Raw genomic sequence first — 21,471 nt, 5'->3', positions numbered from 1 at the left:
CAAGAAGGTCGAGGGCCAGGTCATGCACCAAACCAGATGAATTTTTGCATTGCTTTTCCACTGTTCCTTTTTGTAACTGGTTTATCTCTACAGGATCAGAGCCTCCCTCTTGAATAATTAATCTTTCTCAAAAACATTAAAAATGCATCTTGTAAGTCTGTGTTTTATGAATTGGAAAAAAAGCGTAAAACCTGCTATGAATGTACAATGACTGGTGGGAGGAGGAAAAAATGGATTTGCTCTACAGATTGCTAAAAAGCTCTGGAAGTGACAGGACGTGCCAGTGCTGAAATGCTGCAGTTCTTTTTAAATGCTGGTTTTCCTTGGGGAAAAAAAAGCAGCAGACATAATGAAGTGTAAAATTATGTTGACCTGTATGTCTAGGGTAGGTTGCAACTGAAATACTGTAATAATAAAGTCTAGACATGCAAATTACAGTTTGTGTGTGCTGCTGTACTGATGTTGGCACTTGTTTTCTCTAAGCCAGGTGCCTATCTACAACAATTGCTACGCTTTGAATAACAAATTCTGCCAAAGGTTTCTGGTGTAATACCTGTAATCTCAACTGCAAGCAAAAGTTTTGGGGAAAAATGCTATTAAATCAATTTTTTTAAAAGTTGCTAAACATGGGTTTTGCTATCTAGCAGGAAGAAAAAAAAATAAAAAAATGTTATGCTATGTTCACTACAGCTCCACTTTTTCTGTCTTGCCTTCTTTTGTTTAGCTTTTGCCAGTGTTAATGATTCCTCTCTTTGCTCATTTAACAGTGGCAGAGTCATCAAGAGAATGTAGCTGTGAAGAGCTGGCATAAATCAGCATGGCTTCATTCATGCAGGCGAAGCTGTAGGTTTACATGCCATTTGGGGAAATCAGACGTCTAGATTCTGTGATTTTTATTTGCTGCCTTATTTCCATTTATATTATTGTACTGGGTTGAGAGCTCACTAATGGTTGTAGAATGCCCAAATCTGCTCCTCTTCATTTCCTCTTCAAGTATTTCTCCTGAAGGAAACAGGAAAATAAAAATTATGGAAGAGTAGCCAACTGTGGCAAAAAAAGCCTGAATAGTAAGAAAATGGTATTGCCTTTCCTACAAGTGGGTTTTCGCAGCAGCCACAGAGGCTATAGCCAGAAGCAAATCGATGATTGCGTGGTGAGAAAACACTGGTGGCAGGTGCTGAGCTTCCCTCTGTGAGCTGGTGAACTGTGGTGGTAATTTTTAATGTACTTGGTACAAACATGAAAAATGCAAATAGGGAAGAGGAGTTTTTTTTTAATGTAAAAAGGAAATTACTTATTGCAAGTTTGTGTATGCATTGATCATAAAAAAATCTGCCTCTATTTTCCATCTCTTGACGCTGCTTTTTTATGCTTGTTTTCAATTTCCTTTAACCTTCATGGTTGCCCTATTATCACTAGGGCATCAGTAGGAAACCAGCATTTCTGATGTGGTACAGCTGTAAAACAAAAAGAATGAGAGCAGGACAATGCCAGTCTAAGAGAATTTAAATCCTCCTCTGTGGTCTCTGCTGCTTCCCCGTGTTATGCCTTGGCATCTGTGGAAGGAGCATGCACCTAAAGACAGATGCAAAAGGTAATGCCAGACTGGGGATGCATCAGCAAAGGTGTTTGCAGATCACATATTAAATTATTTGGCCTGAAACGTTTTGGTGTTACTAGGGGAAAAAATGTAGAAAAAAAATGTCTAAGATTTCATGCATCCTTAATTTTCTGCTTTTCAATTATTTTTTCCTAGTTTTCCATAATTGCGATATGTTAGCCAAGAATCTAGACCTACATACCATATTATTGTTGTTACTTATCACTAAACAAGATCCCTTTGACAACTTGGTGCCACAATCCCTATGTAGATAATCATAGAATGGTTTGGGTTAAAAACCGTCTAGTTCATGAGTTTTTTATACGTTTAAGCACTGTTTTTAGTTCACACCCTGGCCTTGAGCACCTCCAGGGATGGGGCATCCACAGCTTCTCTGGGCAACCTGTACCAGTGCCTCGCCACCCTCTGAGTGAAGACTTTCCTCCTAGCATCTAGCCTATGATCCCCTTATGTTTTTTTTTTTTTATTATTATTGCTTAGCCCCCTGCGGGGCTGGAAACGTGCATACTGTGTTTATTCAGGTATCTTGTTTCTGTTGGTTGTTTTCTGGGTCCTCGTCTGGAGCCAGTCAAAGCTTTGTGGTGAAGTGGAATGCTGACCTTATAGGTGAAGAACTTTGTCTTTAAATGTGTAGAACACTACAAAACACTAGGACACTGTAAAATCACACCTAAGGCACTTTAAGATTCTTCTGAGTTGAATATGTGTGGTGGTTATCTGTAAGACAGGATTGCACGTGATCGGATCCTACCTGAGCTGTGAGTACACCTTCATCAGTGCTTTTAAAGCCTGAAGATACACAGAAGGATTCCCAAGAACATTATGTTCCTCGCTGAAAAAAAAGTATAGTTAGACATGCAGGTGTCAATGTACTGGATGAGGATAACGCATCTTTCCTGTAAAGAAACAAGAAAAGTAAATGCAGTATTTTAATTCCTGACACTAATTATCTGAAACGAAGAGTAGTATTTTTGTTCTACCACAGCCATGAAAAGGCACTTCTGGCCTCCTGTTTCTATATTTTGCACTCCTTGTTTCTATATTCCTTATGTCAGGTTGTGTAAGATTCAAAGAAGCCAGCATCTGTCTGGTGATCCTCTCCTTAAGGAAACAGGCACGAAGCTGTTACGGGAGCGAAAAGGCCTAAAAGATCATGGAGGAAAGAAAAGGAAAAGCAGGAGGTAGTGGCTCTTCACCGTGGGGAGGCTGGGAAGTGTTTTCCTGCAGGTACAAAGCCAGTTTCTTCTCTTTCAGCACAGCACCCTCTAGTGCCTTTCCAAACTCTGTATGTGATCTGTATGTGCTTGAGCTGAGACCTGATCCTCTAAAGGGAGAACGCGTTCTGTTCAGCTTCAGTTTTCGTTTAGGACCCAGGAATAAACGATCTCTGTATAGGTGGCTGTCAGTATTGAGATCAAATGGTTAGACTGGAAATATCCTGCATTGACACTCATGAACAGGCAGCTGTGATCTGTTCTGCAGGACCTCACCCGAGCTGGACTAAAGGTTTTCTAGAAAGCTAGCTTGTCTCCTTTAAGCAACCCAAACTCGTAAATGATTCATCGTGCTTGCTGATAGCCTTTTACAGTGCTTAGGTTTGCCTCAGTAATTGCAAACTCCGTCATAACTCAAGATAAGAGCTGCACTTCAGCCATCACAGCTTCACTGTAAAACAACCCTTATTCCCCAGAGCTTCTCCTTCACATGTCTACAGTGAACAACAGAATCCACTTTGCTCCCTTTCCAGGACAAACCTAGAATTAAATTTCCAAGCCTTCTATGTTAAAGCTTATTTGCAAGGCCTGGATTATTTTTTTTATGGCTGTTCTGTAAAACTGTTTGGAACTGAAAACCACGTTCTAGGAGCAGCGTTTGTGAAGGAAATATGTTTCTTGGCGGAGTAGTGTTGGGGTCTCCAGAGGCAATCGCTCGGAGGGGTCTGAGGAAACCAAGAGGAGAGCTTCGAGATGTTTCATTCTGGCACTCACTTGCTTTTTATATGTTTAAACATGGTTTTGGTTTCTTTAATTGGCCAAACCACCAATAGCTTTTGTAGAAGCAGGTGAAATGTCCCTAAACTTATTGGTTGTAGTATCTTTTTTATTATTATTTATTTATTTATTTATTTATTTTTAACTCTTTGGAGGATTCTTTTGGCATTCCTCAGCAGCCACCTTTCACTGAAAACTAAACCTGCAGTTGCTGGCTCCGTTAACCATCCCCTCTCAACCCTTCCTAGACGCACTTCGCGGTGGCTCCGCGCTCGGTTTGCTCAAAACCACTTTTTTTTTCCCCAAAAAAATTTATTAACGAATTAGATGTGCCACTCGGGCAACCGCTCATTTTGGGTCAGCGGGGAGCGAGCCGGCTCCCCCCTCACCCCGCGGCAGAAGCGCTTCCCCTCAGGGTGAGGGAACCGGGGTCGCTTCCCCACAGGGGCGGGCGGGCGGGCGGCCGTTAATGGCGGTTAACGGCCGTTGGGGCCGTGAGGGCGGCAGCTCCGCCATGCCGGCGCCGCCCTTCCGTTGGTGCGCACGCAGCCCGCTGCCTTTCCGCAGCGTCATCCCGGGGGCGGCGTGGCTCAGGGCCCGGCGGGGCGCCGCCGCCGAACGGACCCGGACAGACACACGGCCCCGGCCGCCATCAGCCGCCCTCCTCCTTCCCTCCTGCCCTCCCTCTGTGCCCCGCGGGCCGCCGCCGCCATGCCGCTCTTCTCAGGTGAGCCGGGGGGGAAGGGGGGAGCGGCCCGGCCCCGGGCCGTGCCCATGGGTGCCGTCGGCCTGCCGCGTGTGCGAGCTGAGGCTGAGCCCCCTCCCCCGGGCTCCTCAGGGTTCAGAGTTAAAGGTTTGGTGGGCTGGGGAGCTCCCTGCCTGCTGTAGGGAAAGTTGGCAGGGAGGGATGTGCGGTGGCTGCGTGCCCCGCTGCTCCAAAACGCGAGGGCTGGCCTGGGCAGCGGCTGGGTGCGCGTCCCAGGAAATGGGAAGAGGCTGGGGTTTGGTAAATCCTGCCTGTGCGAAATAATGGATGTTATTTGTATTAAAAAAAAAAAAAAAAACCAGCAGGCTGTGCAAACGAGGTGGTGCTTTCTGCCAGTCATACCGAAAAGCCTGGCATTGAGGTGCTGTGCAGGCTAATAACTTATGGCGAGTCTTGTTGATTCTTCCCTGTTACCCATCACAAGCACCATGTGTACATGAAATCCTAACCTCTTCCAAAGTTTTTTTTTTTTTCTTTTTTTTTTAATCACAATTCCAAGAGTTTGGTGGTGAAAGAAACCCGGAGTGAATTGCCACAGTAGATTTACTTACGAGCTGGACAGGTAGGCAGAAGGATAGGGCTCTCAAAACACAATATTTTGGCTGCTCACTGTGCACGTAGGGTATCGCTGTGCGCTGTATTTTGCAGACTTTCAGCAAAACGACAGCATGTTGAAGTAGCCTTCTGTACATATGAGAGTGATTGATTAGAAGAGATCAAAGAAGCATAACTCTTCTTTAAAAACACAATTTATTCCAGGAGTTTTTGCATTGGTTAGTGCTAGCCTTATCAAAACAAAATAACTGTGCCTTTGTGTCGCTGTGCCTAACATTTCTGCCAGCGATCCCATTTCCAGCATTGAGAGCTACCCTTGTGTGACCCAGCATCATTTCAGTTCTTAATTCCAGCCCTATACCCATACTGGGGTCAAGGCTTTGGGATCTGCAGCCTCTGCGAGGCTGCTGCGTGTGTTTGGTGTGGGTACGTTTTTCGTGCGTGCTGCCCAAGCTGAGGAAGGCAGTAACAGTGGCTGCCTTGGCAGTGGCACTGCCAGGTTAACATCACGTTAGGAGGCAGCAGAAGGTGTGCCACGGTGCGGGGCTTGTCTCAGCGTGTGCTTACCACCTCGTGTCACTGCGCGAAACCAACGCTGTGGCTCTCAAAGCTTGGTTTTTAAAGAGCGTATGTTTACCACTGAAGGAGAACTATATAGTTGCTTTGTAGGGATGCCTTTACTAAAAGAGGTCCTTAGCTTGATTATTGACACATTTTAGAGCTGAAAACTAATGTTTTGAGATGGTGTAAAGTCCAAGATTGGAAACACTGGCTCAATCTTGGTAATTCTGTTCTTTTCTATTAGGAAATAACCTAGTTTCAAAATACTTTTGTTTTGCAGTTAATGTGAAATGGGGAAAAGAGAAATTCGATGGTGTGGAGCTTAACACTGATGAACCTCCAATGGTCTTCAAAGCCCAGTTGTTCGCACTGACTGGAGTTCAGCCAGCTAGACAGAAGGTGATGGTTAAAGGAGGAACTTTGAAGGTAGAAATCTCTTTTCTGTATTATTTCTTTATCGCGCTGTAACGTAATTAACAATATTTTTAAGTGTTTCCCTAGAAGATCTTTCTTTGTATACTGAGTATACTTTTCACAAGTACTTTGTGATTTGTTGCCTCCTACTAGGAAATATAAGCAAAAGTTTCTTCCTAAATGACTGGGAGGTACTGCTGTTTTAAAACACTTTTTGTCTCGTTTGCCCCAAAATCTGCTCTGCTTGGTGGGGAGGTGTTTTTGTTCCTTTTTAATGTTTGGAATCTGAATGCAACTTTTTAATTTTTAGTTTAAGAAATGCTTAAGAAATACTTAGCGTGCTGGAGACTTGCCTCAGTGTAATGCAATATAGACAGCTTTCTTAGAAAATATGTTTACAGCCAAGCAGCGTTAAAGAGCAAATGAAGAGCTGTATTTAAAAGATGGTTTGATTACTTTGTATTTTAGTCAGACAAGACTTGATGTGTAAATCATTTATATTTGGAATTTTGGATGAAGCATAGTTGTATGTTTAGAAATACGTGATTAATATTAATGTCTTTTGGTGGAAAATGATTAACTTCTCTTTTATTTCTTTTCAAATACAGGATGATGACTGGGGAAACTTAAAAATAAAAAATGTAAGTTCTAAGGAGTAACTGAATTCTTTAAATGCCAAAATAAAACTCAAACTAGTAAAATGTAAAATTCTTGTTTCTGTATGAATTCTGTCTTAGCGGGTATTCTTTCTTAAAAATCAGGCCTTGATAAAGGGTAATTGCAGAGTTGTCACAGCTAAGCATTCTTACTAAGTCCTTACCATTGATTTATAAAAATAATAATAATAAAAAAATTAGCATCAGCAGAGAAATTACACCATATTTATGAATTATTGGAGTATCTTTCTTTCTTACAAGAAACGTGCTTGGTCAGATGAGTGGGCCTTCCGTGTAGTCTGTCTGTGCCCATGATAATAAGCGATGTTATTTAAGAGAATTTGTGAACCTGGGCGCTGGCTGTGGTCCCTTGCACTTGTACATCCACGGTGTGGAGAATCCTTACGTTAGGAATGCTGAAGCTACTGCTCTGCCTATTTCCTTTTTTAACAACCCACAGAAAGTCATCTCCTGTACTAGGTAGCTGTTCTTTAAAAAGAAAGCCACCAGTAATGCTTATTCCCACCTTTGAATTTGTTCAAAAAAAGAGCAAAAAGTGAACAGATTTGTGTTTCTTACCTGTGTAATATTGTAACAGGGAACCAGAAAGATTTTTCTGTTTTTGATCGTTTTCATTTCTGTAGGTATCTTGTAACATCTGTTTGGTACAGGTTTTACTCCAGTTCTTTATTGAGCAGATTGAGTAAGTTAGCGTGACTCTTAACCTCATTATTAGTTCCTGAGCAGCTCGTAGCAGCCTGTAGCAATAAGTTGCAGCTCATGTAGCGGTCATTAAGCAAAAACTCCAGAATGTAATACTCTTGTCCTTTTCTGCATACTGTTACGCTTATAGCTGCCTTATTTATTTTAACAATGTTATATACAACTTCTAGGGATTTATTTACATTGTGAAAGCAGTTTCTGTCTGTTCTGTTGCCCATCTTTCTCCTTAGCGCCTTATTTTTCAGGGCCTGCAGATAGCCCTTTTCTCTCCCTTTAATGTATAGCTCTATCCCCGTTGAATACTGACAGACTCCTTTACCTTGTAATAGTCCGGCAGGCATGGTAACAAGATTTTTTTCCCCCCTGACTGTTATATTGTTCTCATGCCTGAAGTGACTTTTTGTTAAGTTTAACATCCTCAGAATGCTTTTCAGATAACTAGAAAATTACAGCCTTTTTTTTTTTGAGAGATTGAGACACTGGGTTATTTTTTTTTTTTTTATCTATTTTCTAGGGACGTATACCTGTAAGAAACAGTAGCATATCAGCTCTGTAAACTAAGAGGAAGATCTAGTTTATCTTAGGGGAAGTACATGAAATATGTTAAGACCCTTAATGATTTTTTTTAAAGGAAGTAACTGAGCTTAAATACTTATTACTATTTTTACTGTCTTTCAAGGGGATGACCTTACTAATGATGGGCTCTGCAGATGCACTCCCAGAAGAGCCCATTGCTCGACCCGTCTTTGTAGAAGACATGACAGAGGAGCAGTTGGCTTCAGCTGTAAGCATATTCTCAACTTCAGTTTCTTGTAGACCTTTGAAAAAATGGCAAGTTTTTAAGAACTTGTAGTTGCTTAAAAGTACGTTTTGAAATGGTAATTCTTTGGTTGAGTATTTATAGCTTCTTAAACACAAAATTTACACGGATGACCCAGTGATGGAAGTCTGGAACATATTTTAAAAGTCAAATAACTAATGCTATTTTTTCTTTAGAAAATTTACTAAACTGCACACTTCAAAAGCATCAGTGATGCTATTTTTAAGACAAATATTGTATTACCCTTGCTGTATTGTTGTCCATAACTCTTATCTGAATAAGAGCTGTTAGACGTGCAAAGTGTTTACTGCCTTCTTTGTATCTGTGAAGGGAAAACATGTTTGGTTTGTGGTTTTGTTTGTTCTTGTAAGTAATGTTATATCAGGTAAACTTTTCTTTCCAAAATGAAGATAGTTTTGATGTTGCTGGATTAGATAAGTTTTCCCGTATGGAAATAGAACCATTAAAATACATGATTTTCCCTGACAACTGCTCAAATATGCAGGATTTTTACAAAACAAAGAAACAAAGTGCTATTATGTTGTGATTTATGGTTGTTTCTGAAACTGGTTAGCTTAATTATTAGCTGGCCTTCACATTTGTCAGAACTTCAGAAATTAACAAATTGTGTAAAAAGATCAGATCTGTTGCCGACTTCTGGAGAAGGATTCAAAGAATGCTTTTTGTTTCTAGCTATGAACTTCATCCCATTCAGAGTTCTACTGGAAACTGATTTTAATTAAAACATTAGTGTAGGTCACAGAAGTATTTGTGGAAATGTGATGGAAGTAGAATTTTAAGGTCAGAATTTGAATTAGATCATAAATGAGCTTTCTAAATGACTCCCATACTTGAACAATATGCTCGTTAAACTAAACATGCACGGGAAAAAAACATAAAGCATTCCTGGATGTCCTCTAAAAGCAACAAATTGTGAAATAGATTAATATAAGCAGAAAATGGCTCAGGAAAACTCAATAACATAGTCTGATGGAATATTCCAGCTTTTGTGCTTCTCTGATCATTCATTTTCTTGCGAGTTGCTGTCAGTTTATAGCATTTATGAAAAAATGGTTACGCATCTCTCTCAGACCTTTAAGCACCCTTGTAAATTTTTTGGTAGATGGAATTACCATGTGGATTGACAAACCTTGGCAACACTTGCTACATGAACGCTACAGTTCAGTGTATCCGCTCTGTGCCAGAAGTGAAAGAGGCCCTTAAAAGGTAGGATTTGGTGTAAAAATACCATGACTAGAATGTTTTGTTTAGCTTAGGAAATAGTGTTAAGAAGACTTCCACAAAATGCCTGCTATGGATTATCATAACAATAAGTTTTTCTTAAAATCTATTAAGGATTAAGCTAATGATTAATTAAACTTTATCCTATGGCTTTGCTAGTCTATGCTTTAAAAAAAAAAAAAGACTTAGGACTGTGTGTTTTTTGGAACTGGCTTTTAATGGAGAGAATGAGGTTTGCCTAGCCAAAAAATAACTCTTGCGAAGACTTGTTTAAAATGCTTAAACAAGCCTGCTGAACTCTGAACCCTCGTTTCTGTGTTTGTTCGTATGGCCTGGTTTTGTATGAAAGGAGTGTGTGGGAGTCCTGTTCCTTTGAAGAACACATTATATATATCTTAATGGCTTTGTTGAATAATGTGTTTTCAGTTTTATAATATGAAATTCCAACACTGTTGCCCTTTTGGTACTTGGAGATGAAACGGGAAGCTTTGTGATGGATCCGTGGGCATTACCGTGGCAGCAAACTGGAAGAAGTTGGAGTTTGTGTGATGTGGATGTGTAGGGAACAGAAGCTATGTCTATAAGAATCTACCTTATTGGTTTTGATTGTAGAGTAACTTTTCTGACTGATTTTTGTGTGATTCTGGACTGAAATATGGAAGAGACTTTTTTTTTGGTGAGGAATCTGCAAGAGACTCTTGGGAAAATTCTAAAGATCAGATTAAGAAAGAATGTGTGGCAGTATCAGCCTGGATTTGTCCTCCTGATGAGTTATAATTAAAGAACCATCAGTATTTAAAGATTGTGAGGATTAGGTAGAACTTTGCTGTCTTGGTTAAATTGATTTCCTTAAAATACAGTGCTTTCTTGGTACCTTGGTATTTAACTGGATGTTCTATAATAATCAGAATAAACACTAATTATTCAAGTACTTAAATTTTCTCCACTCTATTAGCAAGTGAGCCTCGACTATTCAGCACTGGGAACTATTTGTGAAGTAGGGGAGCTCTGTTTTAAACTTTTTTCTTGCTTTTTGGTGTTGTCGTTTTCGAAAAGTCTGTTTATTTCTGTGTGACACTACACGGAATCAGAGTGTTTGACAAATGGGATGTACCAAATGCCATAATGTACCCTCTAAAGCTGGCAGATTGCAGTGCAAGATGTGGCCTTTTTGTCTGTGGGAAGTCAGGGTCTGTAGACTCCTGCTCTGTTTGCCACCAGAGAGTTGGCCTTTATTTGGCCTTCTCCGCTCGATAACGGTATGGAAGGGTATGTGGCTGTGGGAGAGGGGTGAATGGTCTTAAACGAGAAAATTTATTAGTATGGCTTCATTTTTCATCATCCGTTTAGTTGATCTCTGCAAGGGTGTTCCCATTTTTGTAGCATGACAGGAGGCCAGCTTCCTGCTCATCATCTGGCAATGAGCAGGATTTTTAAAGTTCAGTCTGAGATTGCACCAGAACGCACCCTCCTTCTGCTTGAAGGCCCCTTGACATTATCAGAAGAGACAATATGTTTTCCTGTGTGGGAATAGAATCATTAAACTGTGTGGTTTTCCCTGACAACTACTCAAGTATGCAGGATTTAAAAAAAAATAATAAAAAGCTATTATGTTGTGATTTATGGTTGTTTTTTAAAGTGGTTAGTTTGATTATTAGCTGGCCTTCGCATTTGTCAAAACTTCAGAAATTCTTTGAGGATCTGGAGATCCTTCGAGAAAGCCATCTGTTCCTCATGCAGGTGGTAAATGAAGGAATCATTTAATGAGGAGTAGTAGGTCCTGGTAGTGTGGGTAGGCTTGCATACTTTTCCAGAGTGGGAAATGCCTCCCCTCCTCCAAAATGTGTCACCTCTCCCTGTTTTACTTCTGCTGTGGAAGGAGGAAGACTGCTCTCCAACTCTGCGTTTTATCTGACATCTTTCCTTGAAGGTTTTTTCTTCCCATGCGTCTAAAGCAGTGCGGCAAACGTTTCAGAAATCAGGTAGCTTCTATTCAGAATTTTTCTCAGTCTCTTTAAAAACAGAATGCTTCTTTGAGACAAATGGATTGGGGAAGTAGCACTTAACGTGTTCTCAAGGACGCTAATTTTCTGTGTGCCAGTGCTCCTGTGCATTGCTTGCGGAGTAACAGAGACTTTGGTTTGAGTAAATCTTTTCTTCCATTACTTCCATTGTAATGATTGAGTTCTTTTGATAGATTTTGTTAAATCTGACTGCCACCTGCTTTGATTGAAAAACTTGAGTGCTCTTTGTGATTGAGTGTGACTACTTAACCAATTGTTGTTCTTCTCTTTCAGGTATGGTGGTGCCTTAAGAGCTTCAGGAGAAATGGCCTCTGCTCAGTACATTACTGCAGGTTGGTGTTTAGACAAAAACATAGGCTGCTAGGGTGCTCTGTGATTTCCTGGTGACTAGAGATGAAAATTGCAGTTAGAGCTCTCTGTATGCTTCTTTAGTGCATATACTTTAGGAATTTCAGATCTGGAGAGCTCACTTTACTCGTTACTCAGTATCTTTGAAGGTTAGACTATGGCTGCAAAGCGTGCATCGCTGCGTGTTATGGAGCTGCACACCAGGAGAAATACATGTATATTCAAACGTTAGCTAGGTTCAGATACAAAGCATTCATATCTGTTACTGTTTTACATGTAGGCATAAGGTTATTGGAAATTTCTAAGTGACTGCGTCCATCTGCTGATCTGATCGTTTTGTGCCGAAATATTTGTGAGCAGCTGTAGGCTAGCACTGTACCCCTCGCATATATATTCCGCTGATATTTTTTAATGTTTTATTGGCTGAGCATTACTGTCAGGGTGGTAGCTGATGCTTTATCTGTGGTCTCAGCCTTTACCCTACTGCTCCAGATTTCATAACTGAAACAAAGCGGTATCTTCTAAAGGGAAGTTCCTCTTTACTGTGTTGATCTGGGTGCTCACACTGTGGGAGCTCACCATGGCCCCTTACCTCCATGTTCTAACTAGAACTCTAGTTAGACCCCTTACACTTGAACAAGGGTATTATTTGTCCACTTTTTCTTTTTTCACTCTATTTCATTGCCCCACTAAGATGCTGGGCCAGGACACTGGGATTTCTACCAGTCCATTTAAGGAAAAACAAAACAATATAAGGAAGGAAAGGTCCAGTTTGTGGGTATGCCTGCTGATCGAATTTTGGGGTGGTAAGTTCAATGGTTACTCTATACAACCATGCCTGCCCCTCCCCTTTCCACTGCCTTTACTTTGTCCCTTATTTTCTTTTTAAGATGACAACTGTACCTTTTTAGGAGTCGTAGTAGTTTAAGATCTGAGTAAATCTTACACAACTCTTTAGTGCTGGGCTGGTCAAGAACTCCTGCATGACGCTTAGGGCATTTTTTTTAATTGTTTGTATCAATTGGCCCTCTTACCAAAGTCACTGAAGGTATTCCTTAAAGAGAGGCAGGAACTGACCTTGGTTCCTTGTGATCTTGATTCATCAGTTCCAGGTGAATCATTCAGTCATTAATCTCTCCGCTTGTAAATTAGTGAAGACGCAGACCATTGCCTACCTCACAGGGTTGTTGTGAGGGTTAACGGGTATCTGAAGTGATTTGTGGAGGTAAAATGCTATAACATGGTTAGGTGAGATGTGTACAGTAGTGTGTCTGGGGCCAAAAAGAAAGCCCTGTGTGTTGTCATGCAATTGGTATCATTCATGGAATTACACATAGTTAGGAACTGTCTGCACATATGCACACGGATATTTGTTTTTCTGGATGTTAAGTAAAGCATGAGTGTTTCCTAGATATTTTAGTTGGGGAAAACGTATTTTGGTTTTGAGTAGCTGGTGAAACTCGAGCTGCTCTAGAGTATAGATCGTGAACACCTTCTGGTTTCTCCAGGTGTTGTCCTACTGTGAAAACGTTGCTCCTCAGTTGAATGTTAAGTGAAATCTGAACTGTTCAAAAATGTTTTTCTTTTAGCAGCCAGGAAAGACAAGGCACTACGTGCCAAGCTCAGATTTGTCATCTTTACACTTGCAAAGTCATGTTCACAAATGAGCTGTTAGGTGCATCTGTTCTTCCACCTGGAAAATTTCACCCTGTTTTGGAAAGATCAAATTGGACACTGTTAAATGATCGATCTTTAAATGTTGCTGTCATCATACTGTTATTTTTAAACTTCCTGAAATGTTTGAATTTTTTTCCCACTTCTCACAATATTCACTTTTTTTCAAGCTCTTAGGGACTTGTTTGATTCCATGGATAAAACTTCCTCCAGTATCCCGCCTATCATTCTTCTGCAGTTTTTACATATGGCCTTCCCACAGTTTGCAGAGAAAGGGGATCAAGGACAGTACCTTCAGCAGGTAAGGAGCGATTATTAGCTTGTTCTTTGAAAAATCTGTATTATCTTGGTAGTCAAGAACACAAATATGTTAACATTCTCCTGCTGTTAAAACAATTTATCCCACTGTGCTTTTATATTCTCTAGAAAAGTTGAATGCAATCTAGGTGTGAAAATGTAAGCTGGAATAGGGATAAATTCTTAGTTAAGGAATCTTTATTTTGTTTTACAGCGTGTAGATGGATGGTTTTAATACTGTTTATTCAGCCATTCTGCCACTAGCCACATTTAACGTTGTGTTGCTGTCCTAGGATGCCAATGAGTGCTGGGTGCAGATGATGAGGGTACTACAGCAGAAGCTGGAAGGCATAGAAGGTGATACAGTGATGGAGGTAATTGTAGTCTTGCTCTACTGGAGTTCGGATTTATAATATTTTACTTGCACTTTACGTACATTTTTGTTAAGAGTCATCTCTTCCGAGTTCTTTAATACGTGTCTATAGTCCAGGAAGTGAAATTATTTTCTGTTATGTCTGATCAGCATATTGCTGTCTGTATAAATATATGGTATAAATGCATTTGTCTTAGAATTTTTATGCTGCATGAGGAGATCGACTAGGAGAAAATGCACCTGTTGAAAGGTGAAAGAAAAGGCTTCAAAGACTTTAAATAAATTGGGGTTATTTTGTCTGTGAAGACAACTGTCTTTACCTGCTATCTAAAGTTACATCATAAGAGAATTTGTTTTACAGACAGATTCTGGAGCTGCCGCAACAACTTCTAAAAAGAAGAGCTTAATCGATCAGTTCTTCAGCATTGAATTTGAAACAGCGTATCCTAAACACTAAGGCAAGGCACAAAGAATGACAACAGTTTTGCGCTTCAGTAATTGAGTGCAGGGGGGTTGAAAAACATCATCCAGGATAGCAGAGAAAATAATGATGCTTGTTGGGTAAAAGAGGCAATTGCAGGAGTACACAGCAGGTAAAATTAAGTTTCCATATACTTTGAGAGAGGAGGAAGAAAAGTAATGGAAATTTACAGGGAAAAAAAAAGCACTGATTTTAAATACCAGACTTCCTCCCCAGGAAATATTTCCAGTTACCTGATTCAGGGGTGCTGAGACGCTTCATCCAAATAAAAGTAATTACCTTCCCAAGTAGCATTTTTTTGGCTTATCAGCAAGTGTTGCTGATAATTTTGGTACGTTACACATGGACAAATGATGACTTGATATGAGATTGGTTTCTTAAGAAATAAGTTAGATATGTAATTATTTAAAAGTAAGAAATTAATTCAGCTCACAACTTCCTGGTAGCTTTTTTTACAGTGAGAACCAAAAGCAGAAGGCCACTTGGAGCATGCGTGTCATACCAACCAATTACTCTTCTCCCTCCCAAAATCCTGTCCCTTATTAAACTCACCATCACTTTTCAGAAAGATTTATACTGTAAACTTTGCTCTTTTGCTTTTTTTTTGCTCTTTTTCCTCTTTTTTTTTTTTTTTTTTTTAAGGTGAGTCATGCGTCTCTCTCCCTATCCCATGCAGTTTGTTATCCCTGAAGTAGCTGGGAGGAGCAAAGTGAATAGCTAAGAGGAATAATGCATAGGCTGATGGCAGGAAAAAGGGACTTGGTAGAAAAGCTTTGCTGCAAGCCTTAGGAAGTTTTATTAAGGTAGCAACATTTGCAGAATAGGTGCATTCAGAGCAGTCAGAAAAATACCTCAGTAAAAGGAAGTGGATGAAAGAAGAGAGTTAGTGAAAATATCGAAGAAGGTTGGCTGGAATGGTTAGGGGAACATGTAGAAAATAATGAAGAAATGGGCTTAATTTCAGTGAAGAGGACACATGCAAGGCAGAGAAAGGAGGTCGTGCGGAGTTAAAGAAATGGGAAGTCTGGCCAGCAGCAGGAGTAGAAGTTGTTTATAATTAATAATATCACAGAAGGGCTTCAAGACTTGATATTGGCAGCTAGTTTGTATGGTCTGTGACCTGGTAGGGGGGAAGAAAAAAGCAGTCCTTGGAAGCTTAGGTAGTGATTGAAAACTTACTTTGATATGCTGCCTGCCTCAGCTGTCGCTTGTGGTTAGATACAAGGAACAGACTGGTCTGAAGGAACGTCTGTTTCAAATCTTCATTTTTATACTGGTAGAAGTCAAAGTGCTGTGATGCACAAGCACAGGATTGTCTTATTTTAATTACTGTGCCATTCAGCATGTTACTTTCACCATAGCAGTAGTTCAGCTCTTGGTGGTTTTCCTTAATTCTGTGAAGCATGAAATGTACGGAAGCTGAAGAAGAGGAAGTAACTAAGGGAAAGGAGAATCAGCTTCAGCTTAGCTGCTTTATCAATCAAGAAGTGAAATATCTGTTTACAGGATTAAAGTTGGTAAGTCATTACAGCTTTCCGTTTAATTGAAATTCTAAACGGCCTGTTTTTCGCAGTGATGTTTCTTTCTTTTTTCATTTATGCCTGACTTGGAATTCACATCTGCTGTCCAGGCTTTACTGAGTTCCAAGATTTTTTGGGGTTGTTGTGTGGATGGAAGTGAACATGAATTACACATTAATATAAAGCAGACTTCAGAGACTTTTTGTTTTTGGATCCTGATATGGTCTCCCTCATGCAGGTATCCAAGTGCAAGCCAATTTATTCCTTGTAAGCCAGCTGAGCAATTTTTTTTTTACACTTTACACAAATCATACTTTAGACTGAGCAGTATCGTGAATTAACCATGCTGTAAATGGTTCTCCAAAAGTCAGTTTGAACACAGGGTAGTGTTTCGATTGCTGCGTTTGACGAGGGAGAAACAAACAAAACAGGTAGTGGAACAACTAAGCTTAATTTCCGTTTTGCAGACTGGGGAGTTGGGGTAATTTTCCATTAAACAACATCATCTGTAAGCTCTTTATTTAAATAGGGCTTTTTAAAGTGGTCTGCGTGTGCATTTGTATATACTTCTAAGCTTTTTTTTTTTTTTTTTTTTAATTTGAAGGAGCAAGGAGAGGATTTACTATAAAACTTTGTAGTAACTGCTCCTACGGAGTATTAGTGTAAGAATAAGTTTGTAAGCAGTGATTTGGTTTGTACAGGATTGGACCAAGTTGCACGGTTCTCAGATAATCTTTGCATCTGCTCTTTATTTTTTTGAAAGAACTTAGAAGGAAAACCAAGATCAATAGTTAATGCTTACAGATTATAAAGATTATGAAAAAAGAAACCCCACTTTCAGGCCAAAAAGGTAGTCTAGAATTCTTATGGGGATTTTACAGGATCCTTATATAGGATTGCCTGTAGCAAGGGAGTCCCACCACTGCCAACCACGTCAGTCTTTCCCTGAATTCGGAAAAGGCCCTGGAAGCAGAGTATCACCACCTCTCTCCTGATATACACAGCTCTGTCTACTTTAGATTGACAGTTAAAAACTGTAAATATTCATGCCACAGGAAACTTCAAAATTTTCTTTCATTGTGTTCCAGGCATGGCACGACACATTCATAACCAAATCCAGATTCTTAAACTGCAGGAGAACCACATTTTGCGAAATAAAATTTGCTGTATAGAGAAGCGTAGTGGTGTTAGGTCTGTGGAGCTGAACAAATGAATGGCCATGGCCGTTGTGTCAAGGAATTTCAGAATTCCTGATGATAGCAACAGAATAGATTGGCAGAATAAGATTTAGTTTGTTTATCCATGTCAGGCTTTAAGATGTGTGTTTTATGATAAGTGTGTCTATTATTTTTTTTTGAACAGCGTCTTCAAGAGGAAATCACCAAACTCTCTCCGACTTTGCAGAGAAATGCACTCTATATCAAATCCGTGAGTGGTACTTCTGTTGCTCTCTCTATGATACAGCACACGATGGTAGAGTACATACACTACTCTCTAGAGCTACAAGATGGGAGGGCTTGTTTCATTCCTTTATGTGCAAGTATGTTCCCACAACACCTTATAATTTAGGATGAGTAGTGCATAAGGTAGACATGATCTGTGAATATCTGAAGTAACCGTGTCTTCTAAACTTTTTTTTTAGTCTAAAATTAGTCGCTTGCCAGCGTACCTGACTATTCAGATGGTTAGATTTTTTTACAAAGAGAAAGAATCTGTGAATGCCAAAGTTCTTAAGGTAAGTTTTCTGCATGGTAAAGTTTAATTCTTTATGCTTTTCATCATAGGTAGATGATTTATACCTGCAAATCATTTATTGAATTGCTTGCTTTAAAATTACTTTTACATTATTTAAAATATTAACAGTGTAACTGCATTGCTTGAGACAAAGCAGTTTTGTTCCCAGTTGTGATGGTACGTGGTCAATTGTACTACCAAAATAAACTGGGGAAGAGGGAAGTAAGGGACAGAAATGAATTTGCTCCAGTGCCATTAGAATTTTCTACCTCCCTTTACTTCAGTTAATGGTTTGTTTATATCAAATGAGACATACTTCCGTGGAAAGTACTGTAGTCCTTTACTCAAATACTATCCACAAAGGTTATTTTACACACTAAAGTAGATCAAGCTGTCATAATATATGATGAGTTGCAGTTAATTGGACTTAGTGACTTGTTCTCCCATGGGAGAACAATTCAATGTGGAATACTAAATTATCCTAATAATATTTGTGCTTTTCACTTCCTAGGATGTTAAGTTTCCTCTCATGTTGGATGTGTATGAGCTGTGTACGCCAGATCTTCAGGAAAAAATGGTTTCTTATCGATCAAAATTCAAAGATCTAGAGGACAAAAAAGTAAATCAGCAGCCAAAGAATGTAAGTCTTACGGCATTTTCATGGGCAGTTTGTTCAGAAATGTCATTCATCTGCAGTGCTTTTAAACATATCCGAGCGTTGATACTATGGGCCAAAGCATTACATGTTTTTTTCTAGCATCTCTTAATCTAATCAGGTTCTTTGATCATGTTCATTGCAGGATCTCTGTACAACCCTTCTGTGTTCTAATCGGAGTTACAGTGATGAAATGAATTATGTTACTGATGGTGTAAAAAGCTCTTTAGTTTCATGTTACACTTAAGCATAACACCTTGACGCTGTTGTGTTTATATACACTAGGCCAATCAACTCATCAGTTGATCGTAATTCAGTGTTCAAAGTGTTCTGCTTGAAACAAGGGAGTGTGACTGTTTCCCTTTTAAAATACTTTTTAATGGATCAGGGAAACTATTCCTGGTGGGTCTGCTTTGGGACTGGAGTCAGTAGGAGCAGGGTGTAGAACCATGCAACTGCTTGCAGGATTGTGCGCTTGATAGTCATGTTACTGCTAAAACCAGTGCTGGGCATCACTGCATATAGAACATGGAGAGCTTGTTTGGGTAGCCAAAAAGCTGGGAAAACCCTGCCTTTGTGGAAAAACTCCCTCTGAAGGAACTGAGGGTTCTGGAGGCTTTCACACATGAGAATTCAAATGTTCCTGGGAAAATACATGTACAGTTTGGTTTTGTATATCAGAATATATGCATGTGTATATATGTATAGGATTGCGCTAAAGCTTTTTCTCCAAAGCATTTCCACTTTAATTTGGCATATTTTGTTTTCTAGTCTAGTAAAAGCGATGGTGCACAGAAAGAAGTTAAATATGAACCCTTCTCTTTTCCTGATGGTGAGTATGGAGGGGACGCGTAGCTGTTTTAAAGTAACTTCCCATAAAACGCATGCTTAAGTGAATCCGATAGTAGGAGTACTTGAGAACCCTGTTTATTTTGTTTTTTTCTAGTGCCCTTGAATATTAGTCTTCAGAAAGTGACAGAAATGTAAGAACCTGAAAGATTAGGCAAGTTAAAATGCCACTCAGTTGACAAGACTGTCGTCCATCTGACACGTTGATGTATAGGAAAACGTGCACCTAAGAGACATTAGCATGTAACGTGCAGTTGTTTGGTGAGCTTCCTTGTCAGTGGGAGGGGGAAGCTGAAATGGAAGCAAAAACTTGAGGAGGACGTGTTAAGGCTGAGCCTGCCCAGAAGCATCACCTTTACTGACCATCCATCATCTGTTCAGTGCTTTGGGCTTACTGCATTTGCACTGCATCCAGGATACAAATTTATGTCATGAAAATGCCCAACGTTCCCTGTTTCTTCAGGGAATAGCCTGTCTCAAAGCTGCTGCTGTTAGTTCACAGGGATTTAGAACCATGCTGTAAATGGGGTTTTACACAGCTACAATGTTGTAGCTGTGTAAACGTGGCTGTTAGCCAGTGTGGCTAACACGTTACAGGGCTGCATGCTGTTAGAAATGCTAAGGTTCTGCCATGTAAACCTGAATTGACTCTTTTTTTCCCTTCTCCTTCAGATATTGGGTCTAATAATTGTGGCTATTATGACCTGCAAGCAGTGCTAACACATCAAGGCAGATCAAGTTCCTCTGGGCATTATGTGTCTTGGGTTAAAAGGAAACAAGGTAAAAATAAAAATGGAGTAAAATAAAACAGCACGTCAAAGGAGGAAGCTGGGAAGGGTAGTTAAGGGGCTGTTGAGCAGCCCTCAATTTTATGTGCCTAAATTACAAATAATCCCCTTGTTTTTCTTGCAGATGAGTGGATTAAGTTTGATGATGACAAAGTCAGCATTGTTACACCTGAAGACATTTTGAGGTTATCTGGGGGTGGCGACTGGCATATAGCTTACGTTCTACTCTACGGGCCTCGCAGAATTGAAGTAATTGAAGATGAAGCTGAACAGTAGTCTTCAGTTCGAGTCATTCTGCCTAGGTGTGAAATAAATGTTGATTACTGATCACTTCTTTAACCCCAGAGCTTTAGCAAGTGGATACCTAAATTTGTTCAAACCTTTTCATGTGAAGAGGGAGATTGGTTAAAAACTGATCCATGTACCAATTAGTCACTGCTGGACTGGGCTGCCCACCGTGGTGGTGACAAAACTTAAAATAGCTTTAACGTCTTGCAGAAAATAATTTTTTAAAACGAGTCTCTTCCCCCTCCCTTCCCTCCTCTCTAATGTCATCAAGTATTTATTACACACCTACTCTCACATTTGTTACTCTTGCATGGTTCGTACAGTTCATCAGCTGTCCATCCTTGGCCTTACCTGGCAGCCGTGTCGGGAAGGTGGAAGAAAAAACTGTTGCCTCGTTGCGTAACTCAGTGCTGCTGCCCATAGCCACCAACCATGGCTACAATCAAGTATTTGTCCAGCCTGACCTGCTGATTCAGTCTGTTCTGTTGCTGGCATTTCATGACTTGGAAATAAATTGTGATCAACAATGTGTCTCCATTAAAAAGAAGTTCATGTCTGGATAGCGTAGTTAGTACGTGTTTGTTCGCACTTCTTGGGCCACCGCAGCCATGTAACAAAGCCACTCTCTTTTTCTAAGCTCTAGAGTGGGGCATGAACCAAGGAGCGGGATCCCCACATTCACTAACTTTCCCCCAGAGGGTCCTCTCAGGCCTGGTGGTGGGTCAGAGCCCTGCAGCAATGCTGCCTTGGCCCAGAAGAGGTGTTTGTTTGGCATCCCAGCACACCTCGATTAATCTAGCACCTTTAGTCACAGCTGAGGATTTTGTACCTTGCTACCTGTTACTTACAGTGTGAGACAGGTGGAGACACCACAGCCCAGCGCTGTCAGCCTGAGCAGGCTTGGACTAAGTCCCCAGTAATCGAATTCCTAATACCACTAAATGTAAAGGAGATGCAGCCCCACAGAGTTCTCATCAGTGGCACTGCAGCCAGGAACTTGCCTCTAAGGTAGGGAACCGCCCTGGAATGTCCATGGGTACGCTTTAATAACTGAAATAGAACACGCTGCAGAGAAAAGGTTCGTGATACGG

The 21,471-nt window shown here is 40.3% G+C and overlaps 1 protein-coding gene across 2 annotated transcripts; it reads left to right on the top strand.

Moving 5' to 3' along the window:
- The first annotated feature begins 4,180 nt into the window (after positions 1–4,180).
- On the top strand, positions 4,181–20,940 carry USP14 (ubiquitin specific peptidase 14). 2 transcript variants are annotated; one of them, XM_084307017.1, is made up of 17 exons: positions 4,181–4,339; positions 5,775–5,920; positions 6,517–6,549; positions 7,967–8,071; positions 9,231–9,334; positions 11,647–11,705; positions 13,566–13,696; positions 13,986–14,066; positions 14,427–14,506; positions 15,949–16,063; positions 17,429–17,494; positions 17,709–17,801; positions 18,312–18,440; positions 19,227–19,287; positions 19,977–20,084; positions 20,217–20,394; positions 20,704–20,940. In XM_084307017.1, the coding sequence occupies exons 1-16, from the start codon at positions 4,324–4,326 to the stop codon at positions 20,366–20,368; spliced, it is 1,479 nt and encodes a 492-aa protein (XP_084163143.1). In that variant the 5' UTR covers positions 4,181–4,323; the 3' UTR covers positions 20,369–20,394; positions 20,704–20,940. The 2 variants fall into 2 exon arrangements, with proteins under 2 accessions (XP_084163143.1, XP_084163142.1); XM_084307016.1 differs by having other exon boundaries at positions 20,217–20,940.
- Positions 20,941–21,471: the final 531 nt, after the last annotated feature.

Source organism: Netta rufina (genome assembly GCF_964035555.1).
Source record: "Netta rufina genome assembly, chromosome: 2".
Classification (NCBI taxonomy): Eukaryota; Metazoa; Chordata; class Aves; order Anseriformes; family Anatidae; genus Netta; species Netta rufina.
This window is presented reverse-complemented; position numbering and strand designations above follow the sequence as displayed.